Source organism: Xenopus laevis, chromosome 1L (genome assembly GCF_017654675.1).
Source record: "Xenopus laevis strain J_2021 chromosome 1L, Xenopus_laevis_v10.1, whole genome shotgun sequence".
In the NCBI taxonomy this organism is placed as follows: domain Eukaryota; kingdom Metazoa; phylum Chordata; class Amphibia; order Anura; family Pipidae; genus Xenopus; species Xenopus laevis.
Window position 1 is genome coordinate 158,511,197 of NC_054371.1, and position 21,293 is coordinate 158,532,489.

General features: G+C 38.2%; 2 protein-coding genes across 4 annotated transcripts in view; both read left to right on the forward strand.

Moving 5' to 3' along the window:
• Positions 1–5,708, forward strand: part of ssh1.L (slingshot protein phosphatase 1 L homeolog) — a 38,494-nt gene extending 32,786 nt beyond the window's left edge. For both annotated transcript variants that reach the window (XM_018260868.2, XM_018260875.2), the window contains one exon: positions 454–5,708. In XM_018260868.2, the coding sequence (XP_018116357.1) occupies positions 454–1,581 (1,128 nt within the window). In that variant the 3' untranslated portion in view covers positions 1,582–5,708. The remainder of the gene's footprint in view (positions 1–453) is intronic.
• Positions 5,709–9,505: 3,797 nt separating this feature from the next.
• coro1c.L (coronin 1C L homeolog) overlaps positions 9,506–21,293 on the forward strand; it is a 41,098-nt gene continuing 29,310 nt past the window's right edge. The window contains exon 1 of one of the 2 annotated variants that reach the window (XM_041575660.1): positions 9,506–10,298. In XM_041575660.1, coding sequence (XP_041431594.1) covers positions 9,515–10,298 — 784 coding nt within the window. In that variant the 5' untranslated portion in view covers positions 9,506–9,514. Of the gene's footprint in view, positions 10,299–16,492; positions 16,633–21,293 lie in introns of those variants that run through there. The other variant, NM_001090303.1, reaches the window with a different exon arrangement.

Genomic DNA, 21,293 nt, shown 5'->3' on the forward strand with positions numbered 1-21,293 from the left:
GGGGAAAAAGGGAGGGGGTGATATCACTCCAACTTGCAGTACAGCAGTAAAGAGTGATTGAAGTTTATCAGAGCACAAGTCACATGACTTGGGGCAGCTGGGAAATTGACAATATGTCTAGCTCCATGTCAGATTTCAAAATTGAATATAAAAAAATCTGTTTGCTCTTTTGAGAAATGGATTTCAGTGCAGAATTCTGCGGGAGCAGCACTATTAACTGATTCATTTTGAAAAAATTTGTTTTTACCATGACAGTATCCCTTTAATCTAATGAGCTGTTATCTAATGAGCTGTTAAACTAAACAACCGAATACCAACTTCTTTAATGCCACGATGCTAGGTTATCATACTTTACTGCACCTTATGGCATTTTGAAACTTGAACTGTGTACCTGTTCTGTATCTAACCTCACTAATTTTTTTTTCTTTCATATATTCTTTCATTATAAACTAGGAAGATGCCATTTTTGGCATTCTGAGTAAGGTGAAGCCTCCTTATCCATCCTGTACTGACTGTATGTATCCAAAACCTATGTGTTCAGAAGTAAGTGAGGAAGCCCAGCAGCCATATTGTGACGGGCCATTAAATTCTACAACTGTATGCAGCCAGCCTACCTTATTACAGCACATGACTTCAGCAGTGTTGGACAGAATGCATGGAGCCAATATGGATAGAAAGTTGGCAAAATCTTGCCCTGGCCATTTACTTACATCATCCAAACTTAATGCTGTAACTCCTCAAACGCCATTAGAAAACACACAAATGCAATCAACAGTGACTCCTGAAGTAGAACCCTTTGTTGCTGGTGGTTTGTTGTCTAGGAAGGATCAGAAACAGTATAAAGACCAAAAATATTTAGTTTTCAGTAAGGAGTTGGAAAAGCCTACCACGCATAGCTACTTGATGCAGCATCAAGAATCTATTATTCAACTACAAAAGGCTGGATTGGTCAGAAAACATACAAAAGAATTGGAGCGCCTCAAGAGTGAGGGGGCTTCTGTTGGCAAAGAAGTTTCTGAAGAGAAGACCAGTTCTAATGATTTATATGGTACCAAAGACTTGCCCACATATCAAGAATTAGGAAAGAATAATGTGGCAAAGACAGAAATGATAAATCCTTTAGATGGGGTTTTTCAGAAGACTTCAACTCCAACTTTTTGCAAACTGGATCAGATCAGCAGCTACACTAAAGATTTCTTAAAGACAATATGCTACACCCCAACATCATCATCTATGAGCTCTAACCTCACGCGCAGCTCAAGCAGCGACAGCATACACAGCGTACGTGGGATGCCAGGACTTGTTAAACAAAGGACTCAGGAGATTGAAACAAGGATGCGTTTAGCTGGTCTTACGCTATCTTCCCCATTGAAGAGATCTCACTCTCTTGCCAAACTGGACAGTCTCACGTTTTCCAGTGAGGATTTGTCCTGTGACTCTGATACATTTCAGAAATCTGAGTGCAAGAGCGCCAAATTAAGGGACAGCTCGGTCTTTACTGATGTTTCAGGGAACAAACAAACACCTTACAGGATAAATAAATCAGCCAATGCACCCATAACAAACACTGAAACAAGATGAATTTTTCTGTTTGTTTATTATTGTAAGAGTTTATTATTCATAGCCAGTATCACTTTCATTGTAAGCATGGCACCACACCATATGACTATATGAAAGCAAGAAACTGATTGTTTTACTGCAGTCAAAAATATTACTAACTATGCATTCCTTAATATTATGTTTCTGCTTTTTTTTTATTTCTCAGATTCATGTTTTTTTCCCCCTTAATAGCCAAGTTGGGTACTTTTTTCAGATCAGGATGTAACATGCCAGTTGCAATATTGACAGTATTCAGAGATATGTTTACTGTAACAATTAGATATGAAGTGTTCATATTTCAGGAATTCTACCTCTATTTTCCTTTACATTGGCTGATGTATTTAATTATGGCTTTTGTTTCAGTTACGGAGAAATTCCAATGAAACCTTAACTCGTAGCTTTGAGTGCAAAATTTGCCTTTTGTTTTCTTTTATCCAAAGGCTATGTTGTATCTGTTCATATATATCTTGTCATTCATTAGCCAAAACTTATTTATAGTTTTCTGAATTCTAGTAGTGCATCCTTTCTGCTTAGTCAGTATGACCTCTCACAGTCAGTTTTGTTCCCTGAGATAAGAGCAATGTATTTGTTAGGCTAAGGCATATGTTGCTTTTTGGCTGCCATTACAAAAATTCAAAGGATTACTACTGGTTGTTTTGCACTGACAGCAATGGAAAGTGTCCTATGATGCACTCAGCAGCAGTTTGTCACCTCAAAACACTGAGCAGTGCCATTAAGTGTATAGACACAATCTTTGTTTTTGTTTTTTTACAAAGATATTCAAAAGTTTAGCCACTGTTGTGCCAAAAAGTCTCTCAAATTAGGCACGTAGTCAATAGAGAGTACTTGTGCTCATGCAGACTTTTGTTTTTTCACTGTGCAGACAAAATCCAAACCCAGGTAATTGTCCATAACAGTGCTATTTGTGGCCCTGTTTAGCTGGTCATGGACATTGTGTCATGCCCCTCTTAGATTCATGTAATGGGATTATAAATACATTAGGAGTCCTGTTGGAATTTTACAGAGTTCGTTACCAGCCTGCAGTGAGGCAATATCTTCTTAAGTTATAGGTTGAGCAATTAGTACCGTCACATAATCTTTGGAGATACAAAAAAAATTGGAAAATAACTATATATTTAATTTCCATTAGCCACACTAACTTGTTCTATAAAAAAAATTCCAAACGATACCCACTTAAACAGAAGTATTAACTGACGTGGGTAGGGTTTATCTTTCATTCATTTATCTTCAAATGGATAATGAATTATGAAGGCTATGGTGTGAAAGGAGCATTATTGCTCTGTTTATTTTCCTATTCCTAGTCTTGTATGAAATGCTCAGCATAGAGCCTGCAGCCATCAATAAATGATGTGTTCGCTACTTAAATCTTTTAGGCTGTTCCTATTTTCATATGCCAGACAAGCACTGTGGCAACTCATTTCATGCAACATATTTCAAATGCTACTGTGCAGAGATGCTGTGCTTTCATACTATACAGCTGTTTAAGGGAAGGTAAATTACCAACTTTTCTTCATGTACTGTAGTTTAGTATATTATTAATCTTTAAAAAAAAAAAACTTTGCTTTTCAGCCATGTAGCTGCTTTGTTTTACAGCCTTAGTGCTTAATATAAATGTCTAGGCCAACATATAACCAGTCTAATACATGTATTAGAAGTAGTCCTTCCAGAATTCTATTTTATGTATTGCTGCATTGAGAAATGAAGACACATTTATGCCTGAATAAGCACTTTATAGATTTAATTTGCATCCTATAATGACAAATTATATCTTGATCCTTTTGATTAAAAGGAGAAGTAAAGCCCCACAGCAGGTGGGCCTTGGGTTGCTGTACAGGCCTTGGGGAAGATCTGAACCTGAAACATGTCTCCTGTAGCTCCAGTGCATGCCAAAGGACCTATGGAGACATTGATTCCTGTAACACAAGCCAACCCAAGTCACATTACTTTTGCATTAAGATTGTATTTATATGTGCTTATTTATCTATTGCTTTCATAAAGATAAGCGAGAACCTGACTTTGATCTCTTTTCTTGTATTCACAACCAGATGTGGAATGTTGTCACAACAGGGTAATTCTTATCACTCTCACATATCAGAGGGCTGGATATCAGGGCTGTGGCATGCTGTGCAAATTCTAGCCTGTGTGGTTTTCAGTGCAGTGGGTGACAAAACATTCTGATTTGCCTATTTATAGACTTTTATAGTAATTAATCGGTCCCAGCTAGTTCACCCATAGGTCAGGTGATTATTGCTCAGAAAGCTGTTAGCTATTCTGAGCAAAAATCGTCTAACCTGAAGGTGCTTATAAAATGTTCAGTGTACATCACTATAATCTGTGCATTGGTGACACAGCTTATGTGTGTGCGTGTGCTTAAGCTTAGAGGGAACATAAATGCTGCAACTTGGAAATGCCCACTGCTGGATACGTTCTACACTAAGCAAATTAAATTACTTTAATTTCACTGCACTGCCCTGAGAGAGATTTTTTTTAAGTTTCTGGTAGGTTCCAAAAGCTGATTTTTTTTTTTATTTTATTATTTCATGAATTAAATTGTACTCTGTGAAGTTAGGACATGTCAAAGACGCCTGATTATTTTCCAGTTGAAATATTCTTTATATAAAAAATGTTTTCATGAAGTATCATAGAGTCCACATTATGCAGAACTGATCATCCATCTTTAGGAACTTCTGGCAACAGTGCAGCAAGACAGTTTACTCAATTAAGGAATACATATTGTACACAGCATGTATAAAAGGTGTACTTAGAATAAAAAAAATGTTAAGGCCTGTCTTTTCAGGTTTTTATGCATGATACCTTCACATTGCATTCATAAAGATAGTCCTCCTATAAGGCCAAGGGCTGATGGAATATTGGCTCCCCATCTATGATTATTTGAATAAGATCCACTTGTGTGCTGTTGCACAGTCTCAAATGGGGACACAAAAACAGTGTCCATTCCAGAAATATGTAAAATCAGGGTTCTACTGTATTTTATAAATAAATCCCCTCCCCCCCCCCCATTGTGGATGGCCAGGTTTATGCATACACATGTGCATAAAGAGCACTTTGGCTGACTCATTATGCCCACAAGTGTGACATAGGATCGGGGGTCTGCACCTCCAGTGGGGGAAACAATTTTTGCATTATAGGTGCCCCTTCAACACTAGGCAAGCTATTCAACTGACTATTCCAATGCCCCAAAAAGTTTGACATTGCCAAAACTGTGATTTGCAGCCTACAACGCTATATTTAGAATTGTTGGCCTGTACTAGCACTGCTTGACATTTCCTGATCAATACAATAAGAGGTGGCAGGGTAGTACCCCATGTGCCATCAAGCTTAATCTTTAAAATGCCTTATAAATAAGGTATATTGAGAAATACTGTAAGCTTTAAGCCTCCAGCTATTTTGGCTTTAATACATGTGTAGTATTATTAGCCTGTAAAAATGGCATAACAACACTCAAATATTTAAAATAGTTTTTTGTTGGCTTCTGTTTGCTTTATTCCCTATTCCTATTGCCGTTATTGCAGACGTCTGTCTGCAATGGAATTTGAGAGCTAAACGAATAAAACCAAATGGCTCATTGTTACAGTTTGATGCTTTATGGTTATCAGTAATGGAAGATGCAGGAAGCTTTGGCAGCTAAGAAGTTAGAGCTTTTTTGCAAGTCCCAACAATGTGTAACTGTTGTGTATTTTTGCCTATAAAATATGACTTGATGTACCCTAAGCCATGGTGATTATATAAGAGCCCCCAATGGTGATTAAAAGAGTAAAGATGTAGTTGCTGACAGTAACCTGTTTGAATTGTTTTGCAACTTTTTAGATGTTCTGGTCAAGAAGAATATAGCAGATTTTTTTCTTCATTTCCGCATGTGTTAGTATGGGGAAAGCATCCATTCATTTCAACATTTGTGTCTACATATGCATATCTATCAATATAACTGTATATACAAACACACACAAGATTTGCTCTTCTCTTGCTGTAGATGCATAAAGCACTTTTAAACCCTTTCTCTATTAGATTCTGTCTTCTCTTGTATAATATTGTGTCCTTGAAAAGAAAATAAATATTGTGTTTCTTCAGTCCCAGAAGTAATATGGTTTTTGCTTAATACATTGATAATTTAAATGTAGAATAGCTGATAATGTCAGATTTTTACAGTAAAGTGTGGATGGTTACTATAATCCTGTGTACCCAACTTGCAAAATGATATGAAAATATACAATGTCTCTTTGTGCCGACTGGTGGAATCCTTTCTGAAATCCCTCAGCTGTAAGCGGCCGCTCGGCTGAATTAAGATGACCATTTAAGGAGAAGGATTTATGCATCTGAATCCCACAGTTAACACGTTACCCTTTTTAATACAGAGGCTATTCTTATAGTGCAAGCTGATCTGAAGAAGCTACATATCAATATTTACTTAATCTGCTATCCTGCTTGAAACCCCTAATAGGCTAGAGGGATATTATTTCCACTGGAAAATAACCATACAGTTTAAATACATATGAGGACAGTAATTATTGGTATTCCATAGGGTTCTCTACCATGTCATGCCATGTAGTCACCAAAAAATATGACAATTGGGTTTGCTTTTTGCAGATGACACATTGATCTGCTACAAAGTTGATTATCCATTAGAAATAAATGAAATCCAAAATCATTTACATAACTTGGAGGCATGGGCGTCCTCAGAAAATTTTCCAGGGGGGCAACATATCACACAAATGACTTGTACCCCCAGCCAACAGTTTGTAGAATGTTATTCCCTCTAGAGTTCTAGTTACAGCTGGATAAATACAGTGAAGCTTCCATTTTACATACCCTCATTTTAAGTTTTTCCATATTTTATACCATTTTTTGTGGTCCCACCAATATATGATACATAATACATTTCCATGATTTTACACAATTTTTTTTTCTTGTCCCCTGAAAAATGTAAAATGGGGGTTCTACTATACATAAAGTAGAACAGCAGGAAGAGGTTGTGCAACAAAATGTCACTAGAATGGAATCTATGCTTATACATTTCAGTATAGGGGAAAGCTGCTTTATTTCCAGAGTGGCAAAAGGGTTAAAAAAATAAGAGACACCCAAAAACAAACAATCAGGTGGATACAGGAGCAGGAGAGGGGATGAGGTGCAAAAATGTATATTGTAGATATTTCTATCTATACTAATATTTAGGGGCAGTTTTACTAAAGGGGTGAAGTGGCAGGGACAGGTGCCAATTCGCTAGCGAAATCGACAGGCGAATGAGCATTACTCCGCAAATTCCCTAAAATGTGGATTTTACTGAACGTTACCTCCTTCACCAGACTTGCCTTTGTCAGCTCAGACCAAGCGATGGAGGGGATTGTTATTTGTATTTCTAATTAACTGGTTGTGAGGTCAGACTCATGGTCAAATATTTCTGCAATAGTTTTATGAAATTGCTCAAGTAGCTGTTGCAGGAGAGGGTGTTTATAAAACAAAAAACAAAAACTGTTTTTTTTTTTATTGCATGTGGCAATTAGGGCATAAGCTTTCTGTTTTTTACCCATGAATGTGTGTCTATCAAATGGTCTTCTGTGGTAATTACATTGATATATAAAGCTGCAGATATATTTGCCCAAAAAAGAAGTGTAAAGCTCATAACCGAATGAAACCAATGCACCTTAAAGGGATTCTGTCATGATTTTTATGATGTATATTTCATTTCTAAATGACACTGTTTACACTGCAAATAATTCACTCTTCAATATAAAACTTCATTCCTGAACCAGCAAGTGTATTTTTTTTAGTTGTAATATTGGTGTGTAGGCAGCCATCTCAGGTCATTTTGCCTGGTCATGTGCTTTCAGAAAGAGCCAGAACTTCAGGATGGAACTGCTTTCTGGCAGGCGGTTGTTTCATCTACTCAATGTAACTGAATGTGAGGCAGTGGGACCTGTTCTTAGATCTACCAGGCAGCTGTTATCTTGTGTTAGGGATCTGTTATCTGGTTACCTTCCCATTGTTCTGTTGTTAGGCTGCTGAGGGGGGGGGGGAAGAGAGGGGGGTGATATCACTCCAACTTGCAGTAAAGAGTGAATGAAGTTTATCAGAGTACAAGTCACATGACTTGGGGCAGCTGGAAAACTGACAATATGTCTAGCCCCATGTCAGATTTCAAAATTAAATATAAAAAATCTTTTTCTCAAAATTTGTTCTTTTGAAAAATGGATTTCAGCTAGAGCAGCACTATTAACTGGTGCGTTTTGAATTTTTTTTCTTTCCCATGACAGTATCTCTTCAATGTTGCAATGTCAAAGGATTTCAGCTTCCACCTTTAATTTTCTTTGTCATACGCATTACCATCTCTTATATAAATATATATATATTGTAATTATATTTCTATTCTCTAGCTTGCCAATTGCAACCATATTATCTTATTTATTACTAGTTACTAGTGATGGGTGAATCTGTGCCGTTTGCGAAACGGCGGAAAATTTGCGAAAGCATTGAAGTCAATGGGCATCAAAATAATTTTGACACGCGTCAATTTTGACATGTGCATCAATTTTTATACGCGCGACTATTTGGTCCAAATGCATTACGGTCAAAGGGTGTCTGAATAATTTTGACATGCGATAATTTTGACATGCGATAATTTTAATGCTCGCGAATATTTTGAAGTTTGCATTTTTTTTTTGATGCGGTGGATTTTTCGCTGACAAATTGTCGCCACCGTTTCACAAATTAATTCACTTATGGTGAAACGCGGAAATCCAACGCAAATTAGTGCCTGGTGAATTTATTCACCCATCCCTACTAGTTACCATTGACTGGGTCTTTGCCTGTTTTCTTTCTGCCTTATGCGTTCTGCTGGTATGCTTCATACTTATCCCACCTTCTTTGCAATTTACCATTGGGTCTGTTTGTCTAAAACACTAAAGAAATTGCAACATCTGTACTTTGAAAATCTTGTTTCTTGCAGTTTTAGCAGTCAGACTCTTATGTTTTGACCATCTATTTTCAAGTACACTTCAGGAGTAAATCTAAACACTTGTTTGTGTCTTGTGGCCTGTCATTATATTGAGACACAAAATGTTAACTGTCAGTTTCTTGTAGTGGTATATCAAAGTGCTTTAATTATTTTGAACATCAAGGATAATATAATTCTACTCTTTTAATTCAACATTTTTGAATTCCTTGTGAAACTGGCCCCTGTAGACAAAAGTTTGATGGGGTGGTGTAATGAATACATATGTGTGCATGTATATATAAATATAAATATTGGATTGGTTCGTAATCAAATTCAGATAATTAAGTATGAACTTATCATTGATATTCTGAGATAATTTGTACTTGGTCTTTTGTTTTTTTCCTTTTTTTTTCCTGATTTGCATTTTATTTTGAAGACTGCAAGTTGTCTTCGAATGTTACTGTCTAAATATTACTAAAACTTCCCCTTTATGTTTTTTTAGATTGTTTTGCACAGCTGTTTTATTTCTTAGTACAATCAGTCTGCAATGTTACATGCACTTCAGATGATAGAGTCCTTTGCTTGTGTTATGCCTGGAGAAATTGGAGGTGGGTGACCAATCTAGTCACGTGTCAGGAGGAAGAATAAGGGAGACAAGTATTTAGAAGCTGTGCAATCATGCGCCTGTTTCTCTTTCTGATGCTGCAGCTCTGGGAATAAAGGATGACTGGTTGCTTCAGACCCCGGACAACACAGAGAAAATGATGATGTGCTTCTTTACATCGTGCATTCTTTCAACTGCACGCTGAAGCCAAATGAATGCAAGGTAGATTGTGCTGCACTGATAAATTTGGGATAGCCCCCACAGGATATAGAAAAAGTGAATGGAAGATGAAGTGATAGATGTTCATTTCTTAGGAGACAAAAAAACAGAATGAAAAAAGTATGATGATGGAGATCACTTTGGACAAGAATGTAGACACTGTGGCCAGAAATGTTAATGTGATATTATACAGAATGGAAGAAGATGAATCAAGAATATGGACTCAGAGAAATGACTGCTCAAATTTTGCTCAAAATTGGGAACCTTTGATACTCCAAAAAGATAATGAAAAGGCTGGGGCAGAGGTCAGCAGAACAATAAGAAAAGTGAAAATCTACAGAAGAGCTGAGAGTGAGAATCTAGTTTCATACCTCCAAGGCACTATCAGGAAACTGAGGCGCTCTGCTTCAGAAACGGAAAACCGTCAGGTGTCCAGATTGAGCTTGCAAGATAATTTCCAGTTCCAGGGTACTGAACATAAATCACAGGATAAAGTGACTGTAAATGTTGCTTATCTGAATGCAGAGGAACAGAATAACCAAAATCAGGATGCTATGTTGAATAAGAATATAGCAGAAAACACTGTCATAGATCACAAAAAGTTTAGAGGTGTCAGTTGTGCCAGTATGAATGATGCGCCAAATGTCTGGGGCAAAGATCTTATAATGTGTGTATCAGATGCAGCAGCAGACCCTCAGCAAGACACACCTACCTATAACTATGCAGCAGTTACTGCCAGGGTGGGCTGCTCACAGCAGTTAGAAGTGGGAGTCACAACTCATGGGAAAAGCTGCAACAAGGAAGTTGGTGAAGAAGAGAAGCCCCTTTCAGTGGCAGATGCTAGAAAAGCCTTTGAAAGCTCCAAATCTTCCAACAAAAAATACATCCCTTGCAAATCATCAAGAGGTAAGGATTTTCTGTTTTCTTTCCTTGTTATAACCTTTATTTAATGCCCAGAATAAAAGGGAATCATATTTATTCAGACAAAATATAAGGAATGGATAAAACTCTTAGCTCCATCTTCTGGATAACACTAAGATAGGAATGCTGAATTGCTTTGGACATTATTTTGCTCCAGGCACTTTATTGGGGTGCAAGCAGAGGTGACCACCCCACAGTGCATGTATGCAAAAGAAATTCCATTGCATGCCCCAGATTCAATTCTTCTGGAGGAGGGGGCTGCAACATTAACACTACGATGCATATTTATCAAAAAGCGAAAACAGGGTTCACCACAGTTCTCCAGAGAGGAATTCTTGAGTCACTTCTATGGTTTTTTTTTTTTGTTTTTCAAACACATTTTATTTACAACAAAAGTGGATCAAAATATAAAAGTAAGCCGTGATCATAGAAAATTCCTTGTAGACAAAGTTTACGGTTGGAATGCAAACAATCTAGAAGTTTTACTATATGTAAAGCAGTGAAAAGAGCGTTCACTACAACTCAACACAGGGGAGCTTCCCAGCACTCTATTAACTTGTTAAGGATTTTCTATTCAAGTGAACAGAGAGTTGTGACATTTTCATTTGTCAAAATATGGCAAGATCTGTTTTCACCCATAACTTGGTACCATATGACATTTATAGATCTGGTATTGTATTTTAACCACTTATAGGAGTTACACCACTTCCCCCTCCAATCATTCCCTCTACTTAAAGGGCAACTGTCACCTCCAAGTTGCTAATAGAGCCCACATTCAAGTTGGGGAACCAATTTATAAAAAAAAAATAGCCCCCGCAAATAGTGATGGGTGAATTTCACCTGTTTCTATTCACCAAAAATGCCGCAGAAAATTTGCGAAATGCCAAAGATTCACGAAACTCGAAAATTGGCGGCCGCGTCAATTTTGATGACGGAGTTAAAGTCAATGGGCGTCAGAATAGTGTTAACACACGGCTGTTTTGGCACGTCCAATATGTTTTTTTTTTTAACTGGCAAAACGAAGAAATTCACCGCGAATCTGCACCAGGCAAATTTATTCGCCCATCACTACACTCAAATTCTTGGTTGCCCACAAAGGGAGGGTGTTCAGAGTGCAGGTGCACAAGTTGTATGGTGCACATGTTATATTCTATGAAAGTGTGTACTTGATGGTAACTAAACTGCATAAATCTGTAATCCTGGCGAAAAAATTACGTTGGGCTTAATTAATGTTTCAATTATTTTTTTAGCAGAAATAAGAAATGGTGATCAAAATTGAAGAAAAACATATTCTATGCATATCGGCATCAATTGTATTTAGTGTATATATACAGTATCTACTGCATTAGGGACAATCTTGTTTTTGTTTTTTCTGTGGTTATTTTTCAGTATACTCCTTAGAGTTAACTTTATTCATTTCATATTTATCCTAAAATATTTTTAACAGGTTTTGTATTCTGCAGAGGAAAAACTGTCTGCATGAATCCTTGGAAAACTGAATTATTGCCAAGGTTCCAAACATCAATAAACCAGGTCTCTCTATTATTACACCCTTCAAAATAGACTTGGAGCTGATTCCCTCCATTGACGACTACAACTTATGACCAGATGAAATCTATGATACAGTAGATAGACCCAACTGTTCTGTTTTACAGGCAAGCCCACCCCGTCTTAAGTAAGGAAAAGTAGATTTTTTTTTTAAAAAGGTTAATAAATACTTTTTAGAAAATTGCTGTTATGTCATCCTCAGGATGTGATATCTTATGGATTGCACTTTTTTTGAATATTAGGTTACAAGTTATAGTCTGCAGTCATAGTAGAGCACCAGATTTAGGGTTGCTTTCTCTGTTATTATTTCACATGGAAGCAGGCATCAACCAAAATTCCTATTTACTAAAGAACTCTTTAGTAAGTCTGGCTAGTATTTTTTACCTGTTGCAGCATTGTAAAGAGTACTATTTGCAAAAAGTAGGCTATTTAGACCTGAGGATAACATTATTTATATAAAAATAAGAGGGGGTTTTATATGTAGATATTTTTTGGATTTGTTAAATTACTGCTAAAATAAAGCAACGACATCCCTTCTGGTTGCTTCTTATCCTCAACAGAGACTGTTTCCACAGACCATCCATGTTTAGTAACAGCTAGAGAGCTGCTGGCTGGACATGACTGTAATAAATAATATTGTGATGGGGGAAAAAAATCAATGCTTATTATAGAAAAGCAGCGAGTGTATGAAACCAAAAAAAGCTTGGGTGGAAATTATATGCAAAGGTGCATTTCTAAATGATTTTCGCAACATCTTTGCTTGTGTTGATTTCAGAGAGACTGTGTTTCCTTTTAAATGACTTGTTATTAGATGCAGTTTCCTCTGATCAGTGATGCAGTTACTGGCCATAAATGTCAAACCATTTGATTTTCATTATATATTTTATGGAAATGTCTCATAATTGCTCTATTAATTTTATTCTTAATGGGGTAATTTAGCATGTCCTGAATTTATTTGCATTATTTTATTGATCCACATTTGAATGCATTTAGTTTGCAGACTGCTTAGATATTATCAGATAAATAACAATAGACCGGCAAGTTGCACATATGATTTTGTATGCTTTGGAACAGAAGACTCCAGTACACGGGTAAATTTGCAGAATTCGGATAACCCCTGTGTCTACTGTGTCCAGCCAAACAATACAACATTTGGGGGGTGTGCCCCCTTCATCATTTGATCCTTACAAACACACCAACCACCTTAAATGTGATCAAAACTTAACCGCCCCTCTATGGAAATAAGACATTTAGTTTTGTGGACTACATTCTTATGGACAATAATAAGCATAATGTCCATAAGAATGTAGTCCACAAAATCCAATGTAATTTTCCACAAGTGATCAATGCCCAAGGTGTTCCAAGAGTTCATTTATACAATTAAAAATGTACAGGACTGACCAAGTCACTTAAAGCACCTGTGAAAGTTATAGTTGCACAAGAACCAAACCAAAAATGAGGTAAACGTACATTTGAGAGGCCAGGTATACATGTGAATGTCTTCCTTTGTATGCCTTTGCACATATGCCTGTATCCAGAATGCTTTTTGGCACATTTATTTATTTCCATAAAAGCAACAGTAACACCAAAACTAACATTTATTTAAACTGATATACTAGTTATTTCTATTCATTATAAATATTAACGTTAACATGGTTTTTTGTAGAGCTATAAATACATATAATTTTTGTGGGTGTGCTCCCCAAAGTAGTCATTTTTAAATAAATATATACAAGTACTATGCTTTCTCAAATGTATGCATGCATTTTAGTGTATGCATCAAATATGTGTTTAGGGCATACATATATTTTTGTCCCTAAAAATGTAGTGGCTAAATAGGGACTGCCACCACACAAACATAAGGGAAGCACACTGCTGTTGACATCCTTCCTTTATTCACTTTATTCTCCCTGTTCCTCCATTATTGGTGATGTACAAAGACTCACATAATGATGCAGGAAATGGTGTAACCTCACATTGCCAGCTTGCTGTCACTTTCCATGTTTACAGGGCACTTGTAATGTCCCTTCTCTGATGTTTGCTATTGATATTATATTTTCCTGCTATCTGCTGTTCCAGCGTACCTAATAACATCCTTCTAGTCTTTTTCTCTAGTCCATAAACATGGGAGCTTTCTAAAATTCCCAAGAAAGTGATATTGTTTGACCAGTAAAGTGCTTAATCTTATGCCAGACGGTCCCCAACAATACCCCGATTAGGTATAAAACACATTTCATTGTAGTAGAAATACTTCCAGTTCCAAGACCCTCTGCAGAGGTGTTAAAAAAAGGACAGAGATGCAAAGCAGTCCATTTGAAACAAAGTCTGCAATTTAATCGTGTTTAATGTTAGGAACTATTTGTCAACATGGGTTAATGATTGTTTTTTTTTTTTGCAAACTATGATCATGTTCATCTTGCATGCGATTCTGGAACACAAATGCACATTAATGCCTTTGAGGCACAAAGGTGGTGATGTGTGTTTTTATAGAAGCATGTGTGTGTAAATGGCATCATATGTAGTGAACACCATCAATAATGGCATTAGGGGAGGAGAGGGAAATTGTGAATTTTTGTCACAAAACAAGGAAGTAAAAAATGGTTTCCCTTTCTCAACCCTAATTTGCATATAATACCGGATTCTGTATTCGGCTGAATCTTTTGCAAAGGATTCGGGGGTTCGGCCGAATCCAAAATAGTGGATTCGGTATATGCCTATTTTATACCAAAAGGTAACTGTGGATGGGGCCTTTGCAGATCACCCTACAAAATAAAAGCAAAGACTTGTTCTCCCTTGACATCTTCCCAAATTAAACCACTTTTTCAGCTTACAAATAGGTAGTTTATTTCTGTTTGCTCTTGCACCATTCCAGTAACTAATACTACGGGGCATATGTGTGATTTTTTCTTTTCATCTAACATTACCAAGACTATGAGAGAAATATGGTGAATGTACTCATGACGTAAAATCTTACCTATACAATTGTTGTGTGGAAAATTTTCTAAAGAATGAATGCCATAAATAAATGATGTATGCTGGAAATTAGCGAGCAGGAGGTGATGTAGATGAGAGGCAATGGCAGAGCTGTCAACCTGGCAGAGTGCACAGCTAGGGGAACCTGTGATGCGGAACTGACGTCATGTGCATACACACTACTCCTGAAACCAAAGAAACCATAATGCGCGGTTACTGAAATGTTCTGCACATACAGTATACACACTGGATTTTCTCCGAATCGTGGAAAATCCTCAGACATCTTCAGAAATCTCAGGAATGTGTTGGAGCAACAGGAGACCGGGGGACAGACCGCAAATTGTGGTAACTCCCAGAAAATTTGGGGGTGTTGACAGCTCTGCAATGGTGGCTGCTCTATCTTCATAATGGTAGTTCTCTAGTTTGAATCTGGATACATTTATTTGGGCGACAATCATCCTTGATTTGATCATGTTGATAAATTGGTGAATATGGAGAAATTTTACTTCGGCAAAAGATGTGAATGTTCACCAATGGCAAGAGGATTTTCAATAATCTGAAGAGAAAAAGATAAAGGAAAGGAATTACATTAATGACAAACTAACAGTGCTGAGAAATGAAGTAAATCTTTATCACGAATAAATACAATCAGGCAGGCCCGGACTGGCAATCTGTGGGTTCTGGCAAATCATGTCAGAGGGGCTGCTGTAAATTGCCATAAACACTCACTATTTAGAGGGCAGTTTGGGCCTCTTTCTTTCAGCGTACCTGAAATGCCAGGGTCTGTGTTGATTCTCAGTCCAAACCTGCAATCAGGGATTATTCTGGCACAGTGGGTATAAAGGAGGCAAAGACGTTTAACAGGTAGAGGCCATTAAGTTGATATCAGGGACAAACAAGTCATTGTCCCATATAATCTCTTGGAATCAGGGTCGCCATCTGGCTGGTGAAAATGATGGTGGTCCCGAGATAAATATATAAGAAGGCCGGTATTTTTTACCAGAAAAGGTGGCAACCCTACTTGGAATGCTGAAGTGAAGCCCAACTATTCTTAGAATTTGAGGGGCCATTACCTTCCGCAAGATTCTTCTATCTATACAAGTATTATGAGATAGGGTTGCCACCTGGCCAGTATTGTACAGACCTGGCTGGTAAAAATGATGCTTGATGACAATGTTAATAGGAAAAAATGGCAAGAATATAGGAAGGCCAGTATTTTATTCCAGAAAAGGTGACAACCCTAATGACTTTGTTTGAGGTATGGGGGGGCAGTTTCCACCAATTACTGAACCTCAATTTGTGATGAAATGTATTTACATGTGTATAAATATAAAAGCACTTGAGAGCTACAACAGTCAGATAACTGTTAATTAAAGTTAAAACTAATAAATGAGTAATATTTCGACATATTTTGGCATCTATGTAAAACACATCCAACGCAATACGTAGGTCTACATATAAATACGCCAAGGCTAAAGTGACTGCATGCATGGTACTATTTTGCGTTCCCTCCCTATTGGGCTTCTCACCAAGCGGAGTGATAGCAGTATAGTTTCGGCTCTGGGCGTAGCCCGTTCGCTTAGCCATTGGTTTAGGGCTACGTCAGTCAGGAGCGGCGGGAGGGAGGTGGCTGCAAGGTAGCGCTGGTGCGGGTGTGAGTGATACAGTGCTGAGTGTGCGGGAAGGGTGGAGTGTGAGTGCTGCTTTCCTAAGCCCAGTCAGGAAGACGACAGAGACCAATTTCTGCTATAAACAAGGCTCCTCAAAGGAGGGCACCAAGAATAGACCATTGAGCCAGGTATGGACTAAGCTCTTGTAATTCAGTACAGTATAATTATCCCGGGACCTTCAACTGGGACTCTCCAGCTGTTCTTGCACTACAAGTCCCAGCATCCACGTGGGGCAGTGCAGCCACAACTGGAGTGTTGCAGGTTTCCAAGCCGTGTTATTGGCCGCTGTTGGCGAGGAAGCCCCGCTGTTCCCGTAGCGATGGTATGGTCTGCCGTAAGTGCCGCCTGACCCGTGATTTGTGTTCATTGGGATTCATTGTGCAGTAGTGATAGCATGACGGGCCTGCACTGCGGGGTGAGGGCTGGGCTCAAGACAATTCAGAATGGGAGTGTGAATAATAGGGACCCCCTTTATAGGCTTTCACTGTGGATCTCGCTGTTTAATATTTCCCCAATCTCTGGTTTGTATTATTCATGTTGGGCAGGGCCTGAGTGCATAGATGCCAGTGCTGGTGATTTGGGGCCGGATCTATTGAAATCCATTGCTCGTGAGAGTCCGCATACGTTGCAGGAAGCCAAGGGCTGACAATGACATTACATTGGCTTTCTCCTAAATGACCATTATTGCCCATTAGCCGCCCATTGACTGAGCATGGCTGTGAGCATTCGTCATTCTTTGCTTTTAACCCTTCTTTGCCACCCACTTTCCTCATTGGAAGCCTTATGGCTGTGTGTGACTCTGCATTGACGTTATTGCTGCTGGGGAAGTAAAATGCAGCCACAGACCCCCATGTGTTCAGTGATCTTTTTTTAACATTCAATTTTATTGTGCTCATGACGTTTTACCCACTAGAGGCAGGGTTTCTTTGGAATGCATGCATATTTCTTGTAATATTAGACATCTGATCTTTATTGTTCAGCTGTTTTTGCACTGAACCATTTTATCCAGGCTATTCCTGCTGTTGGCCGTGCGTGTGGAATGCAATTGGCACTCTATAGGTAGGGTGTGTTGGAAGTTTGATAAATAACTGCAAATAAGACTAAGTCTGTCTAACTAGGGTGTGTTTTATGGCTTTGTTGCTTTATCGCCTCTTAATTGCATAGTGTACTGCATTGCTCTCTAAGGAGGGATACTGACACTGTCCTTTCTCCCACCATTAAAAATTGTAATCGTCAAATAGCTGGCGTGGGGCCTGCCTCTCGTGCTGTTCCAGAAGGGATGCACAGATTTCATAGTACAGTTTTCTTATTCTTGTTTGTGTTTGACCTTTAAATGAATTAGCCGGGAGGATGAGATGCCCTGTTAGGTTAGAAATGAATGGACGTGTCCCTGTGTCGGGGTGTAGGATTCACATCCAGGAGGGCAGCAGCTGTGTGCATTCCCTCTGTTTTTATCTTCCGCTCTCCTCCTTCACATTTTCTTCTTAAGCCATGTGACTTAGAGAAATGATTTTGCCCTGCAGGAGGCTTCTATCTGTCTTCTCAAGGGCAGAAAAAGAGGTAGCGAATTAAGGAAGTTGATTTTTTTTTAAGCTTTTGATTTAGATTTTTTTGTTTTGTTTTTAGGGGGGATACAAATCTACATTTAATTCTAAACACTTGGCTACTACAGTGGTCTACAGCAAATTGCCCTTATCCATAAACATTACAAACGGAAGGCATGCAGACAGCGAATGTATTTGTTCTGTCTAATACACAATCTGTTGTATATGTGTCAAATCCCACAGTTCATTTCCAGATGGGGTTTATTCAGGTGCAATGTTTATTCTTATGGAAACAAGATACATAGACACCATGGATTGCCTCTGTCTGTCTTCATTACTCTATCCATTACTCTTCATTACTCTTTCCATTACTCTCCCCATAGACGCAAAGATTTTTCTTGCTGAGTGACCAATTTTACCGAACCAATCCTTTGAAAATATCGTGAAGTTAGTGGGATTCGAACGATCGTACATCTTATGATTTTTTGGCCGATATCTGTCAGGAAATTGATCGGCCAGGTTAAAAAATCTTTATCGGTCCCAGTGCAATCTATTTATGTTTGCAGGGCCAAGCAGGCAGCTGCCCTTTGTTTTCCTGGCAAATTGGTCTTTTTAGTTGATGGTCAATTCGTACGATCGTTCCGAGATAATCGTGGTCTCACAATGACGATCGGATCTTTAAAAATCTCATCTATGGCCATCTTAAGGCACCTCCTTCTCTTGCTCTTTCACCCATGTATCTTTTATCGCTGTTCTGTTTCCCTTCCCTGTGCTGTCCTTTCCAGCATCATGTGACTGGTCTATTTTAGTTAAATCCCCTTTTCTGTTGTGAGGTAAAATGTTTCCTGTATGAGAATATCCTGCTTCCACATTGGCAGTCAGTTGGTTTGGTGCATTCTTCTTAATATTTGTAAATGCAGCTTTAAGCAACTAATGCTAATATATTATTTATAGAAAACGATTGTCATTTGGTCTTCATTTCTACATTTTTTGTAATTTATTTTATTATTTGTAATCAAGAGGACCCATTCAGACCAATATTTACTTTACTGATGATGGTTAACCCCAAAACATAACCTTTAATAGATTAATTAAATCAACAATATTACAAATGCCTCCGTCACCCCCTGGTAGACTGAATGTCTGGAGCTATGTAGGCTACCTTAACAGCCTATTCCAGCCTGCCCTATGCGTTTCATCACCTAAACAATTTCCTCAGTGGCGTGTCAGGCTATGAGGCGTTTGAATAGTTACCAGATTATACACGCGTATGGTAGATTTAACCTAGTTTTAAGGGCATTTTCTGGCACTACTTAATGGTTAAGAGGTGTTGCAGAAAAATTTAAAAGGGGGGCAGCATGTCTGTGCTCAGGAGATGCCCTATGTTACAGGTATAGGGTAGTTTATCTTATAATTAAGTTTTATGTAGATAGTCTACAGCAGTGATCCCCAACCAGTAGCTCGTGAGCAACATGTTGCTCTCCAACCCCTTGGATGTTGCTCCTAGTGGCCTCAAAGCAGGTGATTATTTTTGAATTCCAGGCTTGGAGGCAAGTTTTGGTGCATAAAAACCAGGTGCACTGCCAAACAGAGCCTCAATATAAGTTGACAATTAACATAGGGGCTACAAAATTGCCAATCACAGCACTTATTTGGCACCTCAAGAACATTTTTCATGCTAGTGTTGCTCCCCAACTCCTTTTACTTCTGAATGTTGCTCATGGGTTCAAAAGGTTGGGGACCCCTGGTCTACAGGCATGCGACCCACTATCTAGAAATTTCATCTCCCATAGGCTCCATTTTAATCAAATAATTCCCATTTTTAAAAATGATCTCTTTTTTTTTTGTTATAATAAAACAATACCTTGTGCTTGATCCCAGCTTTAATATAATTAATTAGAGGCAAAACGATCCCACAGGGTTTAATTTGTTTTTAAATTATTAGTCTTTAGTAAACTGAAGGTCTAGTGTTTCAAATTACAGAAAGACCCTTTATCCAGAAAACCCCAAGTCCCGCTCCTTCTGGATAATGCATCATATATCTGTATTTTAAGCTGATTCTAAATTGGTTTATGTGTTTTTTGGGTCAGTAAATCATGCGTCATCTACCAAAGCCCCTTCTCATCAGATGGACGATGCTGTGACAGTGAGGAGCCTCATCTCTTCCCACCCTCTTGTTTGGGTTGTTATTGGTGTAAAAAACAGAATAATTTTATATGAACTGTGGCTAGCTGAGGTGTTCACTGTCTGGGGACTGATCGATCAAATAACTTGCAGGTATGGCCACCTTAGGGGCTCTGTTATTACTGCTTTCATCAGGAGTAGTCGTGGGTATTTTTGCATATGATTTAAAATTAATTCAGACTTGTCTAAGTATAACTGTAAATATTGAAAAATATAATGGTATACAATATTCATGTATATACAGTGTTATACATAATTTTCTTATTACAAATCTTTGGATACGTAAAGCTGGAATGGAAAGGCTACAATAAATTGTGTAGACTACGTGCAGACCACCAAGATGCTAATGTGTGGCCACTGAGCAGGAAAATGCAGCTATATTTTAAGTTGGGTATGGCCTGTAGGAAGTTGAAACTATTAAAAACAAAACTTATGTTGGAATTTTGGATTCTGAAATGCTGAAAACAGCAAGAAGCTACCTTGTAAGATCAATTGGAATACTTGTGTTTCCATCTATTCCATCTAAGAATTCTTAGCCTAAGTTTATAGCAGGGTGGCTTTGAAAGTTCTCATTGAGCATACTTACATGGGATCAGTTAAATATTTGTTCTCTGGTACGGGTGAGTTAGTATATTGGCATGTTTATTAGTAGCTTAGAGGAAAGGCAAGTTATTATTGTACTGGCACCCAAGATTAGGGTGGTGACACACGGGGAGATTTAGTTGCCTGAGATAAAGCTTCGCTACCGTAGGCGAGTAATCTCCCCAAAATACCTTCCGACCGGCAAGAATGTGAATCGATGGCGGCATGGCATGTTATTGCTGGCGGGAAAGCATTTAGAGGACATTAGCTACTAGTGGTAGAGGACATGTGCTAGTACTATGAAGTATAATGGAAACCGGAGAGTCTTCAAGTGTGAATAAAGTGGTTTTTATTGACGCACTACATGTTTCGGACCCCTTGGGTCACCAGAGGAAGGACCCAAGGGGTCCGAAACATGTGCGTCAATAAAAACCCACTTTATTCACACTTGAAGACTCCGGTTTCCATCATACTTCATG